Source organism: Plectropomus leopardus, chromosome 1 (genome assembly GCF_026936395.1).
Source record: "Plectropomus leopardus strain MGB_pleo_1.0 chromosome 1, ASM2693639v1, whole genome shotgun sequence".
Classification (NCBI taxonomy): domain Eukaryota; kingdom Metazoa; phylum Chordata; class Actinopteri; order Perciformes; family Serranidae; genus Plectropomus; species Plectropomus leopardus.
The window spans coordinates 20,611,036-20,627,953 of NC_142176.1; the positions used below are offsets into that span (position 1 = coordinate 20,611,036).

The following is a 16,918-nucleotide window of genomic DNA, read 5'->3' on the forward strand; positions in this document are numbered from 1 at the left end:
TGTAGTTGTATTTATCAATTTAGACTGTTTTAGTATATTGTTTGTGTGTGTGTGTGTGTGTGTGTGTGTGTGTGTGTGTGTGTGTGTGTGTGTGTGCATGTGAAATGCAGGTTAAACAACTAAAATATTCTATTTTGTCACATCAGTAATATATAACATAAATGTGTGGAAAGGGAACAAAAATGCCAAATAAGTTTCCTATCTTTATTTACAGCATATTAGATGTACAAAACCATAAAAATATACATACAAGTGTGCCATCTAAGACAGGTGAATAGCTCAATTCTATTTTACAGGACTTTCAATATTGTTTTATGTACTCTGAACAGTTGTCTTTGGTCGCTAGTTAAAGATACAAAATATATTGATGCATACTGGTGTCATTAGCACTCATTCACACTTTGTAGCATCAAATACATGGGCCACCAGCAATAACGACGATGCTATACTGCCAAAAATGTACGTAGTTGCTACAATACATTAGCATTTCACCCTAAAACTTTTTACATCATATACAAAACATTCATCAGAATAATTGCTTTTGTGGTTCCACTACTTCTTCAGTAGTGCTAATGTTCCCGAGAAAACATTTGTGCTATATTTGTTTCTGACATTTTGCAGTATTTCTGTCAATGAAGCTCTACCTGTGAACTATGTTATTAAAACTAGATACACACTCTATATACAGCATCACTGACATTAAGCATACATCTGTTTAACGTTTCATCATGATGCTATTTGAAAATGTCTCATAATGTTGAGATGTATAGCACTGAATCCTGAGATGGTTATCATTTTATCACTGATCATTTCTCACACTTAAAGCTCCAGTTAAAAGTCCACTTGCTTGGCTGATCTGCTTTCTCTTCAGGATCAGTTTTATCGTTCTAGTGTCTCTCCATGTGAAAACAGACATCTACAGAGTAATCTCAATGTGGATAAAACAGATACTGTGGACAGTATCAAATCTACGTTTTTCATGTAATATCCAGAGACTGCTCACACTAAGGGCGAAGGAATCGCAGGACTTTGGAGCGCAAGAAGCGGATGAAGGATTTAGGGAACATTTCTCTTGATTCCTGTGCTGTGTAGTTGAAGAAGTTCTGTGGGTGAGCCAGCACGTCGAACAACGCCCTCATGAGTTTCTTGTCCTGTTGAGAAAATGTGTTGTGTTAATGGGGAGCAAAAACGTGAAAGAGCAGCAGCCTGTTGTTCCACAAAAATCCAAAAGAGGGCAGCCCTGAATCTATAATACATACAGAAATAATAACCCAAGGGACAAGTGGAGGATGGCACTAATCTGAATAATCAATGATATCAACAACTCAGATAGGGCAATTGCAATGTCACTGGTAAAATTACTGCCCTCGGTTCTCTGTCTGCTCTAATCAAGGCATAAAATGTCCAAAAATATTTAAATATCATCTCAGACTGCAGCAGAAACCACATAACTCATCTTTTTCTTTATTAAATACAAAAATTATCATTATTTTTACCTTCCCTTTGTAAATTGTTTGTTTCTGTCTATTCGTTGAAAATTTTCGCAGTAGATTTGGTTGGCATGTCATGTCACATTTCTGACTAACTCTGGTCCAAAGTTATAATAGACAACACAAAGAGAGCTCATCGCTAAACATTTCTACTTACATACCAGTGGTGGGGGGAAGTATCAAGATCCTTTACTTGAGTAAAGTATTAAAGCAAAAATATAAAAATAATCTGTTGCTCCTACAAGCTTTGCATTAAAAAAGATACTTAAGTGAAATTATGTAAGTACAATCAGGAAAATGTATCAAAGTACTAAAAGTAGAAGTACACAATACACATTTAAATATATATATATATATATATTAGGATTTTTTTGGCATTTTTGCCTTTATTTAGGGCTGTGAGCTGGAATCGAACCCATTGCCACTACAGCAAGGACACTGCCCTCATATATGGGGCGTCAGCTTTATCCACTAAGCCACCGGACGCCCCTAAAAAAAATATTTTAATAATTCAATGTAATTAAAAGGAAAATTAAGAGGAAAAGCGTCAAGTCCTAAAATTTATGAAGCTGGGACCATGACAAGTTTTGGCCTGAAAAATTACTTAAATGATGATCAAAATGATCTATCAATCAATCAATATTCATTGTTTCAGCCAAACTTGTATAATTTCATGGTTCATGTGCAAAATTGTTTTTTAAAGAAACCAGTGACTAAAGTTATTAAATAGTTGTAGTAGATAGTATTTTCTCTAGCTGTAGTGGAATAAAAGTTGAAAGTGGCATTAGATTAAAATACTCACATTAAGTAAAAGTACCTCAAATTTGTATTTAAGTTCATGTACTTGTACTCAAGTAAATGTACTAGTAAATTCATTTAGTTACATTTAACCATGGTTACATGCCTTGAGGATTTCCTGGTGATTCTCTGAGGCGTATAATCTTCCATCTCTGACGATGTCCTCTATAAGTTCTTGGTAGTCCTCTGAAACAAAGAAAGTCCATAAATAACTCATTAAAGCAATCGGACACAAATCTGCTTAACACACTGAAGCAGCAGCGTCATCGTTAAAGCACAAAACGTCACATTTCTTCTTACCATCATATGTCACATACGGGACCTGGAAGCCTTTCCCACTGTTTCCCTCGTTGGACCTGAACTGTATCCAGAGCTTCTTGGAGCGAGAGGTGAAGGCGATGGGACGTTCGTAGGTCTGACAAGTCTCGTAAGTCGTCACAGAGTTGGAGAGGGCTGTGAGATGAGGACGAGAGCACACAGGACGACATCTACAGTTAGCTTACAGAAATTATTGTGAGTAGTCTGCTGAAAGTGACACACATTGGGCCTCATGCAGCAACATTCTGTTAAATTTCTCTTATATTTTCTCTTAATTTTCACTCACAACAAGTCCTCATACATACAGTTTATATGAGAAGTTGAGACCATGAAATGTTTTTGTTAGTTTATGCATGAAAATTCACTGACAGTTATAAATATTGTTGCCAATTCATTTTCTAATTAATCGACTGATTGTTTCAGCTGCACATGTGTATTTTCATATTTTTGGTTTGTGCACAAAAATCTTAATTTGTCAAATAGTAGTGGAGTAAAAAGTGCAATATTTCCCTTTGAAGTGTAGTGGAGTAGAAGTGGAAAGTGGCATGAGATAGAAAAATACTCAAGTAATGGAAAAGTAACCTCAAATATGTACTTAAGTACAGTACTTGAGTAAATAAAATTAGTTAAGCACTGGTCAGCAGAAGGACGCACAGTATAATATAGTTGTATACCTTTAGTCCTAAAGTTAAATTATACAGTAATTATAATTACTCTAAACCCCATCTAAATTTGATTAAATGATATTCATACATTTTTAAAATGTTCCTCAAATGTAAAACATATTTTTCCTTGTGTTGGACAACAATTTGTGGACTGTTGAAATGAGATGCTTTTCTCTCATCTTGGTTCGAGTGCTCTCGACTACTCGTAATATTTTCTCTTGCATAAGATAAAGCAAAAATAAGAAAACATTGATGAATTCCAGAAATCAGTGGGTACTAATAAAATAAGAACAAATCCTGGATATGAGCAAAAATAAGAGAAAATTCTTTCATATATCGTTTCTTGCATGAGGCCCACTGTTTGTTAAATAATGGTTGACCTCTATGGTTTTGTTGATTAATACACTCAAACACACACACACAGATAAAACTCACAGCTTTTTCTCATGACTAAGTAGTCTCCGCACTCGTCCTCAATAGGCAGGAAGATTTCTGGGACCACGATCAGGATCCTGCGTTTGGGCGGAGGGTTGATGGTCCAGGTGCACTCCACATTAGCTGGGTAATTCCCCGGGTAGTTGGGGGACTCGATGAAACCAGTAAAATCTCCCAGCTCTCCTCCACATTGGCGGTCTGTTAGGTCACACAGATGTGTCAGAAAGGTATTTGTGCAGCATGGTGAAACGTCTGCAGCTGGATTTTATTTCCTATGCGTACTTGCATCAGAAGAATAATAGCATTCAAACATACTTTTGCACTGCATAAAGTTAGTGGAGCCGTCAAAGTCAGTGGTGGTATTTCCCGGACAGGCGACACAGTAGTTCTGCCCAAACTCTCCCTGATACGTGCCCATGGGACAGCGGATGCAGCGGTGAGTGCTGGTGTTGTAGTAATGTCCTGGAGAGCACTGGACTGCAGGAGCCAAGGACAGTGATGGAGGGCTTTTAGTTGATATAAAACACTCAAAATATTCAGTGTCAGGTTAATTATGGGCATTTTTTAAAAATGATTTTACATCACATAAGAAAGATGAATGCTACTCTTAGAAAACGTGTTCACTGGTTCCCAGTATCAAGATTCAGGATTACTTTATTTGTCCCTAGGTATATATGTCTTGGACATGGAGACTGCAACATAATAAATATATAAATAGTGCAGAAACAAAAGTGTTTAGTACAGACGAGTGCAGACATAAAGGGCATTCACATACATGAAAGACTGCCCTGCGTTTTACACCCATTAGGGGGTTGCCAAAGCTTTGCAGGCAGACACAAGGCCTTCTTGACTTAAGAAAATCTCACAGGATAATGGTACAGTGAAGACCTGAACAAAAGCTGTGTTCACAGAGCCTTCATTCTCTGCAAAACAGCTTCATCCTGCATTAGAAATGTAAGCAGTTAAAACCACCAAAGATCTAATAGAACAATGACCGAGTCAGGGAGAAGAAAATACTGAATATGTCAAAAAGGAAGCCTATTAAGCATGTTTTCCTGGTTAAAAACAAATAAATGCATAATACAGAGATTTGTATAAGGAAATCCTAAAATATCAGGAAAACTAATTTCTGATGTAATATTCTTAGAAAATAATCTGCTGAAAATAAATCAAATTTCCCTCATTTTACACAAACTTCCTGCAGTTAATGTGTTCACTGTTTGAATTAATTATACAGTTTAACCCTTGTTTTGTACTGTTATTTTTATGCTTTGAATATACTATGAAATATACTGTGCATTCAGGAACTAGGGGGAATTCTAATTCTAATTAATTATAATTATAACACAACCATTGGAAAGAGTTTAGTGTGCTTATGAATAATAAAAATAAAATAAAATACACAATCAAAAATAAAAATTTAAAAGGGTGTTTATATATATATATATATATATATATATATATATATATATATATATATATATATATAATATGCATGCATAGTTTGAATCTGATTTTAATCATCGATTAAAATGTCTGTATGTTTGCATACATCACATAATATATGTGCAAAACAAATATGTCTGCAACACGTTCAACCTTAAAGTTCGACATATGTGTGGAAAATTAATAATGGAATATATGCACAGAAATTTCACCTTGTATGAGAAACTTTAAATATTTTTGCAGCATGTTTGCACACATGATTTGAAAAATATGTGTGAAACAAACATACAATCTTCATATATGTCCATATATATAAAGTTATATGTCTCAATACTTAAATTCAATAATACATAAATAAATCCATCCACACAGATGTGCAGACAAGACTGCACCCACAGAGGGCAGCAGAGTTCCTGTCAACACTCAACAGAGCTCCACAGACTCAGAAACCACATGATACTGTTGTGATGGCACAAAAAAAAGAGTCAAAACAAAGACAGATGTTTTTCTTTAGTTAATAAGTTTGACAGGTTTACATAAGCCCCACAAGAATCTTCTAATCCCCCCATTTATGTTAAAACACAAGGTCTTAGGTTTTTACTCTGCAACAACAACATAAACGACTTTCTCACCTTTAGTCTCGCACTCCTGAAAGGTAACAGAACCGCTGCGCTTGGTGACCAGGTTCCCTCCACAAGGGAAGCAGGTGGTGCGTCCCACCTCTGGCTGGTACGTTCCCAGTGGACAGGGCAGGCAGGGGATGAAGCCGTCATGAGAGTACTGACCGGGCGAACACTGACCTGAACACACAAAAGCATGCGGTCAAATCAGAATGTGAACTGATAGACACAGAAATGTTTTTGGTCTCTCTTTCTCTTGCAAAACCTTTAAAGCTGCAGTTCAATGTCAAGGCTCAATTTCTATGTTTGATTTTTAAATATAAGAGAGTATACTCTCCCCTTCCATTAAGATAAGATAACGCAAAGCTCAAGCAAATGTTAACGGCATGATATCATGTTTTATCGGCCCAGTGTCACTCCTGGGTGACTAAAACAAACTGGGTGCCAGAGGAAGTTTCGTGTTGTTTAGTCTGACAGACCAGATGGGATCTGGGATTCAGCCACAAAGTGACTCCGATAACAGCGCAGGAGGAAAAACATGGTGGCTCCTCCTGCTATCATTCAGGACTGAAAGAAGCCGAGTTCACCTTTTGAATTCTTACACATCTTCAACATCTAAAGCTCGAGCCTCTTTGACTTTACACAAAGCAGAACATCTGCCGGGGAGAGATCTTTATCGAGGCACCATCACTTCCTGCGTGGCTCATATTCACAAAACAGTTATCTGCATCCTTCTGTGTCTTTAATGCCTTTTCTGGGGGGTGTTCTCACAGTTTGTTCCAATTTTACATTATATATTTTTCACCTGGCTTTTGTAATTTTTCTGATCTTTTTGTTTAACTGCATGTACTATTTTTAAGTGCTGCCCAGTTTAAACTATTGTCATTAACAACAGGATGAAATTTTAAAAGCCAAATTTGAAGACGTTTTTTAAAACCTCAAACCATGAAAGAAAGCCTCTCTGTGATCTTTAAAGGAATAGTTAGACATTTTGGGAAACGTGCATATGCCACTCCCATGTTTGTAAATATGAAGCTGTAGCGAGCAGCTGGTTAGCTTTGCATAGTACAAAGACTGGAAACAGCTCGCCAGGATCTGCCTGAAGGTAAAAAACAAAATCCATCTACAGCTCCTAAATCTCACTAATTAACACATTTCTCTAAATGTCAAATCATGTCTTCAGCTACTACCATCAGGTTGCTGCTATAAAGTCCCCTTGGCCAAGAATAACACTTAAAAAACTCCATCATTACAACTTCTATAAACATCTTAAATAAAAGGTAATCATCCATACATCCATATAAACACTACGTCACTTACCACACAATAGTATTTTGTGATTTTACTTTGTCTAAATTATTGTATTAGGTATTTATTATGGGTTTTATTTTTTGTTTGTTTGATTTTTTCGGAAGAAATGCTTTATGTTTATAAGCTGAGTTTGGTATGTTTGGTATGTCTAAGACAATTTTCTGTCACGACAGACAGTTTTCTGAATCCCAAAGGTCCAGTGTGTAGGATTTTATTGGCATCTACCAGTGAGTTTGCAGAACCGAACCATTTCTCATATTCAGGGTGGTGACCAACACAAACACGCAGATGGCCCTATCTAGAGCCAAGTGTTTGATTTGTCCATTCTGGGCTACTGAGGAAACAACATGGCGTACTCTGCTCTAGGACCTGCTCCGAACATAGAAAAACAGCTCATTCTATGGTAACAAAAACACAACTATTTGAATTTTCAGCTGATTATAAACTAATGAACATATATTTATGAATATTATCTAACATCTATGCCAATATTTCCCCCTAAATTCAAGACACTGGACCTTTAATGGACTCATATTTGTAATGCTGTTAATATGATTACAGATGTTCATAGCCAGGTATTGAAAAACTGTGCAGACCCAACATGACTTATCAAAAAGACATCATGACAACTTACAGTGAAGGTTAGTGAACTGTAGATTCGCCCTGATCCCTTATAATGATGCCAGTAATTTTAAATTGTGTTTTAAGAAAAGGACTGAGTTTATAATGTGGGTTTGTGCTGTTTATCTTACAGCTGTGTCTTGATTCATATACGAGTACTTTTAATTTTCAAACATGAAAGTTGCATTTGGATAGGCCTACTTATTATACAAATTAAAGGCCAACCAGTTTATTTTAAAAACTTAAATGCTTGAGCTTCCTCGTAATCTAGTGGTTTAAGACGCACACAGTATCATGCAATGGAAATGTCTCCTGTTGTTGTTGCATGTCTTTCTGTTCTGTTTGCTCTCTGTTCGTGTTAACTGTTTGGTTCTCTGATGTCAAATATTGAATAAAGTAGATGCTTAAAAAGATATTCAGTTTTTTGTAGCTGGATACAACGTCATAATTTGGTCGAACACACTGTTTTGTCTACTCTAAACACAATATCTACTGCCTGTCTGTCCCTGAAAAGGGTTCTTAAGTTTCTCCCATTTTTTTCTCATTAATGCCCTGACACACCAAACCGACAGTTGGTCATAGTTGGGTCATTAGTGAGCATCTGTTGACCTTTTTTTTTCACGTGTGTCACGACAAGGGCACTGTTAGAGCAAAATAAACTTGTTATATAAAGTAAGACAATTTTTTTCGCCATTGAGCTCCTTAGCAGAAAAGCTTTAGAATTGTTTATTTTTTGCCATCCTGTCAATCTTCCCTTTTTGTATGACCAATACAGACCACATCTCCTCTCACACAAGTGCAGAATGTACTAGTTGGCTGAAGTCTTTGCAGTTTGTTCAAGTGAAACTTTTTGGCCAAGAAACAGGCAAAATGAGGGGACACAACAGTCAGCCTTTGTCACCACTAGTTCTTACATGCTGGTGTGTCTAGGCCTTAAAAGGATTTTTGGGAAAGTTTTTCTTTACCTGAACCGGGGAGCTAAAGATAAAGACTGTCATATGTTGCCTATAACATGTTAAGGTAGAAAGACTCTTATATATATTTTTTGTTTTTCTTTCTTTAAGTAATGTCACTCAAAGAGATATTATATGTTTGTAACCAATTATGAAATGCTTTTTTTATGGTTTGTTTATGTGCTGAGATATGTATGTTGTTGCTGCCGTTTTAAGACAGTTGTATTGTTTATAATGAAGTGTCTGTTTTTTTTCTTCATATGATGTTTGAATAATTCAAACACTTAATAACTTCAGTGACAGAAAAAGATTGTCATTTTGACCTCCATTAAAAAAAATGGCCTTGACTGTCTTACCTCCACACTCTGACATGTTTCGAGCTCCGACCACCTTGGAGACTTCTCTTCCTTCAGGTCCAGGACAGACCTCACAGGACATCTGTGCCTCCTCATCCTGATACGTCCCAGCCGGACACACCACGCACCTCACCTGATCCCCATCGTAGTAAGTCCCAGCACCGCAGCTCACTAACACACAGGTGGGGAAGGATGCAATAGATTAAAGGTTATTAATTCAATGATTTATATGTAGCAACACTCACACAAACACACACACACTCACACACACACACACACACACACACACATACATGCATCCCTGATTGTACATACAGCAGTTGTTAACTTAGGCCTGCAATGTTTCATCGAGGAGCTGCCAAGCTTGCGGTTGTTTGTCACGTCGCTGAGAGCTGATAGTTTTGTCTAAGTGCAGTGGTGAGTTTGAAAAAACATGTTCTCTAAAAACCCAAACACATATTATCTCGAAAAGAATAATGTGATACGAAACCAAGTCGGGACAAATTTAATTATTCTAGCTGGTGAAATCAAACATTTTCCTCTCAAACTGAACACAAACACTTAAGACACCCAAAACAGACGGATGCGTCTGAACCGTAATTTACATCAATTTAGCAGACAGATCAGTGTCAGGAAGGGAGTTAGACAATGTGAAAAGCAGACATGAAACAACAAATATAGCGCTGTACGCCCCGCGGCTACACATACTCAAACAGTCCTAACCACACTGTAGGTTTACAGCGTAAATACAGCGGTTCAACTGCATGACAAGACCATTAAAGTAAAATAACCCAGACTTCATCAGCTGCCTCTCAAGTGTAATCAAACAGGACTGTGTACATACTTGAAATGCATAAACACACTGAAGAGCATCCTAATCGCATCAAAGGCTGACACCAGTCAATTTATCAATCTGCTGACAGATTTTAGAGTCTAATTTGCAGGCAATGAAAATTACAAATATCTCTGACCTTGACTGAGTTCAGCAAAGTGTACAGACATTAACTTGGGCTTTTAATGTTGCAACTGGTTAAACTAAATAGGGGGGGTTATCCAAAATCACTTCTGTTTTATTTATCAGTCATTTATTTGTTATTTATTAAAGTCAATTACACTATACTTGGTTTTGCCAAGGCATATCATGAGAAGAGCTTATGTGAAGACAGACATACTCTGAGGTAACTACTCACAAACACATCACGCTTAATGATGCATAATTAAAAGGACAGTTCACCACAAGCTGAGTGCCATCTAGTCCCATTATATTCAAGAGAAGGCAGACATCTTTACAGCTGGTATCCTCAACACTCTGCAACTCACACTGAAACAATCCAGACTGAGGTAAGAGGGAAAATATGTATTTTTGATTTTGGAGATGAACTGTCCTTTTATGCATCCACAAACTTTAACACTCAAACTCAATCAGTCACTTACAAACTTCTTAACACGTGTAGGATTAGTAACCAAAACTGCAACCTTTGATAGACCTATAGTCATAACTATGACAAGACACTGTGATTGATTTGTAGCATATACTGTATATCACAACTGAGAAAATATTTATCATGTGAACCATCACGTAGATATTCCATACTTTGTTGTTGAACTCAAACATTGTAAGCAAAGGAGTAGAATCATGTTAGTAATCATATTTTATAAAATTAAGTAAATTATCACAGACAATACTAACTTCACAGGGTCCTCAAAGACATAAAGCTTATATGTAGTCTGTTTACATCAGTTGGTTTGTCATATTATCTGTGTATCATCTGATCTTTCTCACAAAACACTTTAAGACTTAACACTAAAACAAAGTTAACTCATCACTTGTGTTGAATATGGTCTTTTTGCACATATTGCGATAGATTTTCAGATTAAAATCAGAAGAAAGTTATAGCTAATCTAAATAAAAGGTAAAATGATCAAATTAATTTCTTATATAGTCAATTTCAAGATTTAATAACAAAAGTAATGAATGTGGCTTGTAACTGGTAAAAGTGGCAACATTATTATTCCAAATAAAGCAGTATTTCTTACAAATTGTTAGTTCACATCAAAAGTAATAAACCAAAAGACACACACAGACACACACACACAAAATGAAGTAAAGGTCTGCATCCTGTTCTTCACATTGGTTTAGATGCACTTTAAGACACTTACACATGCTGTAAACAAATCCGTTGAGACATAAATATGAGTACAAAAACCAAGCGGTTAAAATGCTTTTGCAAACCACACTAATACAGCTGTATGAAGAGCACCGACCCTCTCCACAGCTGCCTTTGTGCCCCACATCTGACACGTCCTAATACTTTATACGACATGGCTGTGCATCAGGGAGGAACTTTTAATACCACCATAAGCACCCTCGCCTTTTTTAAAAGCAAACACAGAAGCAAAATCAAAGGGAGTATTTCCCTCTTATCTCACTAAAGTGCAAAGACTTGATTAAAGGGACCAAAGCACCGTTTTGCTTTGGTTCCTCCCATTCAGAGTGATGCCTGTAATTAATTTGGGAATTACTGCGTCTGTCTGATGGTCTTAAGAACTTGACTTAAAAACTGAAGCTGATCTCACACACAAGAATAAATCAATTAAATCCCAGGCCTTCCGCACAAAATGCAGCCTCTAAGCTGCCTGTAAGCGGAGAAACCACTATCGCTAAAAGCTCCACACACAAAAGCTTTAGCGTAGAGCCATTATTCGTGGCTCAGCAAATTGTTAGATTTTCCTCTAAAGAAGGAAAATGTAATTCTCTCAAGAGCAGTTCATTTTTTGAAGCCTATTGTTTATTCTGAAAGACCATGAGGAGCCATCATTGCATTGTCCTCTAACAGCTTTTATTTGACAGAGGGAAGCAGTGAGAGAGTGAGAGTGAAAGAGAGAAAAAACCTTGAAGCCTTTCAAATGCAAAGGACGCCTCTATAGAGTCCTCGAATTGATGGCCCCAAAGAGGTTTAAAAGACCTTTCACCTCTATTCAAGTCGCCAGTCTTTGCCTACTTGATGACATAGGAAAACACCACGGTATCACAGTGGTAAGGAGCTGAACCCAATAAAAGGGGTCAGGTTTCTGAATCCCCCCCATTCTGCTCGGCCCAATCGCTGCTTGCGCCCATCAAGCGGAGGCCCAAACAACTGATGCTAATTGATTCCCATGGTGTGGCTGAAGTCAATTCTCTTTAGCAGTTTAGTGGCTGGGGGTCATGCAAAGTGGCCCCAGCTGGGGGGCAGGGGGGACACAGCACTCAAACTGCCAGCTTGAATCAACAGCACTTCCTAAACATCTTCAATGTTAAAACAAACACGCAAACAAGTCGACTACAGTGGTCAAAGAGACGTGGACGCGCACTATTCACGACATCTCTGATTCAGTGTTTGCACTTGCTTTACTTTTTTTTTACAAACCCAGAGGAAAGGAAATTCAAAATGAGATCTTTTCTTTGTCTTGCATACTTCTCCTGAATATGAGCTCAATTTTGGACCATTTTCTTACACTTTTTAAGTTCATCACTTGAGAAATAGCCTTCGTCTTGTCTCAGCCTGATCCTAATCTTAAAATGCTCTCTTTCCTCACTCACTGCACTGATCTTTATTTGTCTGAAATAATCAGCTCTTGAGATAACACTAAGATCTAAAAGAAAACTTCGACAAGTCTCAACTCTTTCATTTATCTGTTCTCAGAGTTGAGAAACCTCTATGGAGCCTATGTGCACAGCAAAATAACTCCTCCTGATTTATTCTTTTACTCCTTCTTTCTCTTAAGGAGGCGGGTTTAGGAGAAACAAAACAAAAAATACTGTGGGCTATAGAATTTCCCTCTGGGTAAATATGTATTCTGATGCAATCACATTCTGACAACAAAACAACAAAATGCTAACATAACAAAAAAATAAAATCATGCTCAGTCATTTTATTTAAACAGAAACACCGTCCTTGAATACAAACTGATGCAACCAAACCACTGAATCAGAGGAGAAATGCTTTAAAGAGTGTTCAGAGGTGAAAGCATATATATTTTCTCAACATGCACTGTGTTGTCATCCCTCTGAGGCAGTGAGAACGAGCCCCAAATGGGGTTTTCAATGGAATGGGCAAACTGAAAAGGACTAAACTGCACTCTGAGCAAAGCCTGAGCGGGAGGTGGGGGAGGAGGGGAAAAATATAGCTCCTTTAAAGAGCTGAAGGTTAGGAAGAATGCCTTTCAGCCCCCAGCTCCTCCTCTCCCAAATTACATGTCTACACCCCTGCCATGGCCAATAGACTGCTTAATGTTGACCTGAAAGCATAGCGGGGGAGTTAAGGAATCAAGACACTTAAGACCGGTGTAGCTGAAAGATGGAAATAATGGACAGGAGCAGTTTAGGTTTAAATCATGTCAGCAGTAGACAGAGCTTTGATTTTAATGTAGCGGCCAAAAAAGTGCCATAAAGGGACATATATGCGATGTAAAGCTGATGCTTTTTCTCCAACAAACGTTATTTCTAAATATTACAGAATATCTACATTTACAGACAAGTTTTGGTCTTCCATGTATTCCTCAGCAGTTCAAACAAGGTCAAACAAAAACCTTACACACTAAAAGGGATGTGTTAAGTATTACTAAAGATCTGGGTCAGCATCACATTCAAACATCTTCAACATCGGGGGTAGACGTGCACATATCGAACAAAACGCATTCCATTTGAATAAATATTTAGACATCTCAACAGAAGAAAGGCGCCAGTTTCCTCTCGCTGATATAAAGGCGGCGTGCAGCAGGCAGCAAACTTACTGTGAGGCCCGAAACTAGGGGCGCACGGTCCCAACAGCCAGAGAAAACACATGCCAGCCTTCAGCTCTCAAATGCTGACAGTGTGCGGTCTTATTTAATGAACATTTTCTCCATCACAGGTTGTATATAAAAACCCAACCGAGAGGCAACAGCTACCAGGAGACCTGCCATCGGCCCTCATGTTACACTCTTATCCCGCGGAGATGCTGGAAGATCTCACAGCTTGGAGGGCCAACAACAGTCTCTCTGTTCTGCCATGTGAGCTCGCTCTCCCCTCCAACTCACTCATTACAGCATGTCTGCAAACCAAATATGGCACTCATCTGGCCAACACCTGCCCCAAATCCAATCATTAAACCAGCTTGTCTAAATATATCACACTGGCACGGACCATTTCAGTTGCTTTAAGACATGACTCTGAGTCTACTGTGTGCAGGGCTGCAGCGGCATGAGATTTTAACAGCACAGAAAATATTGCAGTTTCATGATATTACACAATTATTGTTATTATTATTATCAGTTAAAATTACCTTTAAGTATAACACTTTTAAATTCCCTTGAAATAAAGTGGAAAAAAATTGTTTGACCAATTTAATTTTCATTAATTTTGTCTGAGGATTTAATTTCAGTGTAAACTGACATTAAAGTTGTATCTTATCAAATCGTAGGTCGCTTTGGTGTGCCTGGGTCTTCAGAGATGAAAAGCATCAATATCTCCAATAGAAGTGATGCCTGGCTGAATGGTGCATGTCCAGACCTTCACAATACTTTCTGTAAGAGACACTCTACCACGTATTTTATACTTGGTCAAAATTCTGGTTTTGGTTGAGACACATAATATGGGTTCTGACTTTATTTAGGTTTACATAACAGTTTCTGTGTGTTTTAAGTTGTGTATAGTAGTAGACATGTTTATATTTGTATTACTTATAATAATGTTTCTGTCAGAATGCAGGCTGAAGTGTGTACCACTGCTATGGATTCGTGCGCACGACAGCTGAGGATAGGATGATGTCATGCTTAGAAAGAAGTCTGTGTAGATTTCGATCATGCTTTATTGTGTAGGACATGCTTTATTTTGCCATTTTATATGAGGAATAGGACATCAAGTCAGCAGTGGATCAGACAAGATGTAATTAAGGATGGGCTGCTATATTTTTCTGTATTCCCAAATAAACCTCATTAAAGAATTTCCTGTCTCTGGTGAGTATTTGAACTTTACACAATGGACATGAAACATGAGTCAAAACCAAGACACCTTGAAGACTTAGTGGCCTAGGAACAATGGTATGTTGAAAAGCCACTAGACTTTCTAAATTACATTACTAGTAAATACAAAAACCAAACTCACCACACTTCCTGCCGACTAGCACCTGTCCCGCCACACAGTGTCCTGGCAGTTCTGCCGGCTTGCCTAGACTCTTGGCGAGCTCGTAGTCAGACCCGGCAAAGTGGAGGTGGAACTGCTCCCTGTTGATGGACTTCCTGAGGGTCCTGATCGTCTTCCTGAGCCTCTTTTCTGAGCGTCGACGTACACAGTTCAGGTCACAGCTCTCTGCTGAGAGAAGCATTCGATACCACAACTGTTTCCACAACAAAATGTCATTTCCCATTGTAAAGTGTACATTCATGCATGGATGCTCACATGCTTACCTAGACATTCACATAAATGCACCATTAAGTCAGGGGAAAGCAATCCAGGCCAATACAAGGAAATAAATCACCTCGATTCTGAGTCCCAACCCAGAGCCCACCACCACCACAGTCAAAACAGGAGATACTTTAACAGTTTGGTTTTGTTTAGTGACAAACAGACAGCAGCAAAAGGAAGATGGAGACAAGAAGCGAAGGTCGCAGGCAGGCAGAGGGGAAGCGCAGAGAGACCAACCTGTTACCTCCTCTAGGTTCACATCCAGCTCAAACTCAGCTGTTATCGAGGAGCCGTCCTCCTCCCCGGCTTTCCTGCCGTGGCGGCTGCGCGTTCGCTGCCCGGACGAGGTGCAGCGAAGGCTCACATAGCTGAACTGGACATTTTCGGTAAAGAGGAACCTGCTATCTGTGGACATGGGAGATGACCACCCCCCCAGCCAGCACACACACATAAAACACAAACACAATTGTTAAAGAAAATCAAAAACAGTACCACAAAAAACAACAAATGCGTTGTGGATAGCTTAAAAAACGTTTAATTTGATTATTTCTTGTCACAGAGAAGCTGAGAAAAGGCTCAGACATCATAGTGACAATTTCCTTTATTTGAAACAATTGTGTGCCCTTTCAGTGACAGCAAGCGATGTAAATGACCATGCCGAAACCCTTTGGAGAAGCAAAATAATCCTACAATCGGAAACCCCTGTGATTGATGGCTAGGTCAGACCCAACTGAAAGGCATGCTATGGCTAATTACATCCTCTCCTGTCACCGCCAGACAAAGTGCTGCGCTGAGACATTCAAGACACTCCAAACCACATCACTTTCCCCACAAATTTCTTTCACATTTGCCTTTGGTTTTTGGTTTACTTTGAAGCAGCCTTCAGGTCTGCTCTATCCTCTAAAAATTGTGGCTTGAGATGCTGGCAGCTCTTGGTAAACCTTAAATGTTTTTTTAACCAGTAACATGAAGGAGCTGTAATTTTAATCGCTTTCTATCTGTGATCTAAGTCTTGTGTTTGGAGGCATTGTTATGTTTGTTGCAAGGCAACCTCTGTACCTGAGTGAGCTGAGTTTAAGCTCTCCTTGAGTTTCTCCTGGCTTCGTTTTAGGTTGCATTTCGTGGTGCCGGACCTGAAAGTGGCTGTGGTCTTAATGCGTGGGACACTGGCCGTTTCTGGACCTGTGGGACAGAGGAACAGAATATCTTTTTGATCTATATCAGCTGAGAACAAGGGAAGCCTGAGTTGTTCCTGAGTTACTGTTTTGTGAGGCAGAGCGGAAAGATGGATGTAAATCTGTGATGTTTTGTACTTGCCCAAGCAATGCATGCCACTGTTGTTCCTTTGTGCGTCAGCCAAGCAGGGCAGAGGCATTCCACAGGTCACCGTGTAGGAATCCTCCGTCCCTGAAAACACACAAGAGGCCGTGACACACAGACCAACACAGACAAAAGTTAAGGCCACAAAAGCCAAGCCAGAG

At 38.6% G+C, this 16,918-nt stretch overlaps 1 protein-coding gene across 5 annotated transcripts in view; it reads right to left on the minus strand.

Annotated features, from left to right (window-relative positions):
• Positions 1 to 190: 190 nt before the first annotated feature.
• scube2 (signal peptide, CUB domain, EGF-like 2) overlaps positions 191 to 16,918 on the minus strand; it is a 29,631-nt gene continuing 12,903 nt past the window's right edge. For 2 of the 5 annotated variants that reach the window (XM_042485760.2, XM_042485752.2), the window contains exons 13-23: positions 16,755 to 16,844; positions 16,497 to 16,619; positions 15,675 to 15,842; positions 15,138 to 15,344; positions 9,014 to 9,184; positions 5,785 to 5,952; positions 4,022 to 4,183; positions 3,707 to 3,904; positions 2,589 to 2,741; positions 2,395 to 2,474; positions 191 to 1,151 (exon numbers count right to left, since the gene is read on the minus strand). In XM_042485760.2, the coding sequence (XP_042341694.1) occupies positions 1,005 to 1,151; positions 2,395 to 2,474; positions 2,589 to 2,741; positions 3,707 to 3,904; positions 4,022 to 4,183; positions 5,785 to 5,952; positions 9,014 to 9,184; positions 15,138 to 15,344; positions 15,675 to 15,842; positions 16,497 to 16,619; positions 16,755 to 16,844 (1,667 nt within the window). In that variant the 3' untranslated portion in view covers positions 191 to 1,004. The remainder of the gene's footprint in view (positions 1,152 to 2,394; positions 2,475 to 2,588; positions 2,742 to 3,706; positions 3,905 to 4,021; positions 4,184 to 5,784; positions 5,953 to 9,013; positions 9,185 to 15,137; positions 15,345 to 15,674; positions 15,843 to 16,496; positions 16,620 to 16,754; positions 16,845 to 16,918) is intronic. The other 3 variants (XM_042485769.2, XM_042485795.2, XM_042485786.2) reach the window with 3 other exon arrangements.